The sequence below is a fragment of the Gekko japonicus genome, unplaced genomic scaffold, assembly GCF_001447785.1.
Source record: "Gekko japonicus isolate JY-2015 unplaced genomic scaffold, Gekko_japonicus_V1.1 scaffold455, whole genome shotgun sequence".
NCBI classification, from domain to species: domain Eukaryota; kingdom Metazoa; phylum Chordata; class Lepidosauria; order Squamata; family Gekkonidae; genus Gekko; species Gekko japonicus.
The window spans coordinates 362,892-367,629 of NW_015166436.1; the positions used below are offsets into that span (position 1 = coordinate 362,892).

The following is a 4,738-nucleotide window of genomic DNA, read 5'->3' on the forward strand; positions in this document are numbered from 1 at the left end:
CAAATGAACTAGGGCTTCCGGTGTGAATGTAAGTCGTTGGAATAATTGAGCATAGCCATACAATACGGACAGGGGGGAAATGATGTGTAACAGATTGAAGTGTTCCACAAAGTCAAAACTAATTTTTGAGAATGATTGTTACCATTAGCCAACATGCAATTTTGTAAAAAGAGAGAGAGAGAGTAGTGTGGTTGGATGTTTCTTCAGGAGAAAGGTGAGACTGGAAGAACCTGGTTGCCAGGCCCAAAATCTGTGACTAACGTATCATTTCTAAGATGGTGGCTGGTGACCCTAACCCTTTTAAAAGTTGCTAAGAACTTCTTAGGGTTAAATTCCCCTACATTTCCTTTGCATAGGCGATGGTGTCGTATGTCAGTTAATGAGGGGGAAAAAAGGGGGGGGGGTTTCTAAACGAAAAATGTTTATGCATCTCTCTTACAGCGGCTGAATTCTGGTCTTTTAAATCTGCAAATACATACCTCTTCAAAAGTGGAGGAAGAGTATTGTTAAATATCGGTAAAAGTTTTCCATCTTTTAGATCCGGGAACACAAAAGGGTGGTAGTTCACAAATTCATGTAACAGCACATGACCATCCGCAGCTAAACATATTAATGAACTCCACTGGCAAGACATGCATTTGAAGGGGTGTGAACGGACTAACGTGTAGACTGCCTCCCCCCATGCTGGCTGACACTGCAGACAATGAGCACATGTGCCAACCAACCCTGTCTTGCTTTTGGAGACCAAAAAGCAAATCTGCACACCTCTTGGTTTAATATCACCTGCCCTTTGGAGTGGGGGCAGAAGGTGTACAGTGAACAGGGGGTATAAGCCCAGCGCCTGCAGCTTCAAGAAAGGCGGCTCCAGCCAGTCTCTCTGGGTCGCTGTTCCCCCTGCTAATTCTAAAGCTTTTCTTCCTGGCTCAGGACTACCTTCTGGCACTTATTGTCCAGACTGATGTCACTTCTCCGTAAGAAAACTCACTGCACATGGCCAGATGTTAAAAACACACACAGGTCCCATCTGCTGTCTGTGTTCAGGATGGGAGGCCAATTTCTAACAGTGCCAAAACAGCACTCTTCGTGCACGAGGGATACAGTTTCCCCATGCTTGTGCAGGAAATAATGGTGAGCAGAGGGGCCCTAGCATCTCTCTACTGTTCTTGTGAGTTGCTGTCCTTCGTAAGTGCAGCAGTCTTTTGTCCTTCATGCTCTGTAAACCGTCGGGCAACTGGGCTCCATGTGGCAGAACAAAGGATTACGCCTCCGGTATGCATCATTTTGACAAGAACACGATGCAGTCAGTGTGGCTTTAGACCAATTGTGCGAGTAGGACTTCTAGATGTAGGCATGTGCATGCGGGTGCGCCCGCCCTCCGGTTCACACTGAAATGTTCTCAGAAGAGTGGGGAAGGGGATGCAGGCCCATGGATTGCTCCTTTGGCCTTTCGCATACGTCCACTGAGTCAGCGCCTGAATAGCCCTGCTCTCGCCCATTGTCCTTGTGCCTGGTTAACTGTGGTCAGAGAGTCAAGAGAGTCTAGGCGCTTCCGACAGCAGCCGTGTAGGTGAACTGGGTGCTACGCTTTATCTAAATGACAAACATTACATCTGAAATACATTAGAGAACCACCCAAAATAATGCACGTGCCATCAGAAAGGTGGAGGAAACTACCATACGGAGTTTTTTTCTATGAAACAGCCCCCCTTTCCGCCCGGAAAGGATGTGTTTTACTTGACTTGGGAAGCTCAAGCACTATGATGAGCTTCCATTACACATAAAAGTCCAGTCAGGAATGGATCATTCCTTGTTTTAGAATTACAGTAATATACAGTGCTCAGTATTCTGCAGATTACAGTGGGTTCTGCACGTTTGTGTGTGTGCACTATAAAATTACTGGCTCGGCACGCAAGCTCCGGGGATACAAAAATGGGGGGAAACCATGTACACTCAAAGCTCACCATTAAAAGTCGCGCTGAGTCTGGCTTGCACTTTTATGGATGCCCCCCCCCCCCAGGCTGGAGTACTGAAACCCCATTTTTTCATCTGCACACTAGATTTCTCAATATGTAACTCTATTCAAGTGTACAGGCATTTTATATGGAGGAAGGCAGAAGGTAACTGGCTTGGGTTTTCATTTTTCAACCTCATACTCAGACCTGCAACTCACTCCCTACCTTCATGATGAAAAGACGCACAAAACCACCAAGAAAAGGCAAGGGGCACCTGAAAGGCTGCGTCATCAGTGCTGGCTTTTGTCTCTTCAAGAATGCAAAGCTAAGGCACCTCCCCAAACTGTTTCCCAAACTCTTCAAAATACTCAAAAGCCCAGCAGCACTTTTAAGACTGACTAACTTCATTGCAGCATAAGCTTTTGAGAAACCCAGCTCTCTTCGTCAGATGCTGTGTTTCTCGAAAGCTTATGCTACGATAACATTTATTAGTCAAAGGTGCTACTGGGCTTTTGACTATTTTGCAGCAACAGACTAACAACATGGCTAACGCCTCTGGATCTATGACCAAATCCTTCAGATATTGAGTTTGGCACTGAAAGAAATCTCTCTTCGAGTCTGTTCGGGCTGCTTTGAACATGGTTTCCTACAGAGGGAGCCCTTCCGCGCAAGCTGTGTGTAGGTATCCTCTGAGCACTGAACACGCATCTCTTAGGATGCACATGGGCTGGGCAGCTACATGCAGAAAAACAGACGCGCATTATGATTCTACACTACTTACACATTCTTTCACGCAAAAAGAACCGCCTGTGTAGAAGATCTGCCACCTTTAAGGAGACTTTCGGACAAAAGACGACAAGTGGTGACTCTGGTAGACAGTATGGAAAATTGGTTACTGAGCAGAGCATAGTAAAAAAAAATTTAAACCTACACTAATACTTGGTATGTACTCCAGTGTTGAAAATGGGGATAAGGTGCTGTAGGATCTAAGAATTGCTTGTGCCAAAATCCAGTTCAGAGGGGCGGTGAGAGCATTGGTTTGGGCATGGCTTCTCTCCCTGGATGTTAAGATTCATTTGTTAGGAGTGATGTGCCGTGTCCCTTTCCTGTGTATGCGTGAATTTCAGAAACGTTCATAATATTTACAGCTGGAAAACAGACCTTCTGCTTCTCATGGTAACTCACAGCAAAAAAAAAATATTATTCATGCTTCTTTTCATATCACATGATGGTGTCAAGAACAAGAGAACATGCTTGTCTAATATTATTTCGATAAGGGTAAACTCTCTGAAGACAAAGCATCACCCATTTAAACTGGAAGGCCAAAATAAAAATCAGTTCATCTTCTTTAGTGTAGCTACTGCATTTTCCACTAGGCGTTCTGAGAAATCTGGGTTTTCCTGGGCGGCGGCTATGGCGTGTCAGTAACGGGGCGTTTCTGTTTCAAAGTGTCAATGAGGGACAGTACTCCTCGTTTTACGTTACTTGTTACTCTTCTGGTCACTGAGTCTGCAGGAGGTGGCGGCGGCCGGACTTTCTGCGAAGGAGGTCTGGCGACCAAGCATTTCTGATACCGTAGCTGCAAGAAAGCAAACACGTTCTGCGGCCGTTAGTGTGGTTCTGCAACCTCAGCTTTATGGACAACAGTCTGTCAATTACAGATAGTTCCGCACTTTTTGACCCCTGTATGGCTTGTGATTGACCTCAGAGCAAGCAAGCACACCTGCACTATCTAGCCAAATGCAGCCAACCTGGCTATGCACAGCAATTTGCCAGGGTCTTGATACACAGGGTTTTTTGCTGCCTAGATTGAATGGGCTGAATTTGGCTCGCAAAGTCACAAGTTCTGTATGCTTGCCCTAAGGGTGGCACAGCTGCTGATCATGAGAGCGGGTCATAGAAATTAATGGTTTCTACTTTTTTTTTTAAAAAAAAAATTACAGTTATATTGTGCCAATGCAACATGAATGCACATCTGTCGCAATCCTTGCGGCACGGTGGCAGACTCGCCATAAATCTCAGGACTCATTTGATATTTGGGAGCTAAGACTGAACAGTGCCCAGTTCCAATCTCCAGAACTTGCTCTGCTCACTCTCTGGTTGGCGCTAATATCCCCCCACTAGCCCAAGGGAGCTGTTGACAATTTTAAAGGATGGGCCCCAACAAGCACTCTGGAACCAGATGCTGAATAACACCATTGTAGCAGGGAGCTCTGGTGATTCTCATCAATCTTGTGATTTGTTTTCCCATTGCTCCCTTCCTTACAGAGGCGTATTTGTTCTCTCGTGAAAGGCTTGGGACTTGCTTCCTTGCCTCCGTTGCTTTACGTGACTCCAGTTTTCAGTCTGTGCACGTAACAGATGGCCGATAAAGCACAGGAGGTGGGGAGGGCTGACCCCAATAGTTAGAATCACGGTGTTAAAGGCCCAGGGCTCAGAACTGAATGATCAGTTTGCTAGGGAAACCTGAACAGGCTGGTTTTAACACTAAACACCACATTTGGAGTGGGGGGGGGGAAACCTTGACAGGATCAGGGAATACTTTGCTTAAATTTTCTTCTGTCTACACTAAGAGTATAATAGACCTGTGGCGATTACTTACCATACAAGCAGCCTGAACCGCCTCCGATACGTTGCCTGCATTGGGCTCACACCAGAAAACGTGGCACTCAAAATGTTGGTTCCCGGTATCCATGATGAAGGCAAAGGTATGGACATCTTTCCCCACTCCCATAAAGGACAAGAAGCGTACGCGACACTCCACGACAACTTCCTCTTCATTCTAA

The 4,738-nt window shown here is 45.9% G+C and overlaps 1 protein-coding gene across 11 annotated transcripts in view; it reads right to left on the reverse strand.

Annotated features, from left to right (window-relative positions):
* Nucleotides 1-2,456: 2,456 nt before the first annotated feature.
* Nucleotides 2,457-4,738, reverse strand: part of APBB2 (amyloid beta (A4) precursor protein-binding, family B, member 2) — a 164,381-nt gene continuing 162,099 nt past the window's right edge. For all 11 annotated transcript variants that reach the window (XM_015411894.1, XM_015411899.1, XM_015411896.1 and 8 more), the window contains 2 exons: nt 4,555-4,734; nt 2,457-3,531 (listed from right to left, as the gene is read on the reverse strand). In XM_015411894.1, the coding sequence (XP_015267380.1) occupies nt 3,364-3,531; nt 4,555-4,734 (348 nt within the window). In that variant the 3' untranslated portion in view covers nt 2,457-3,363. The remainder of the gene's footprint in view (nt 3,532-4,554; nt 4,735-4,738) is intronic.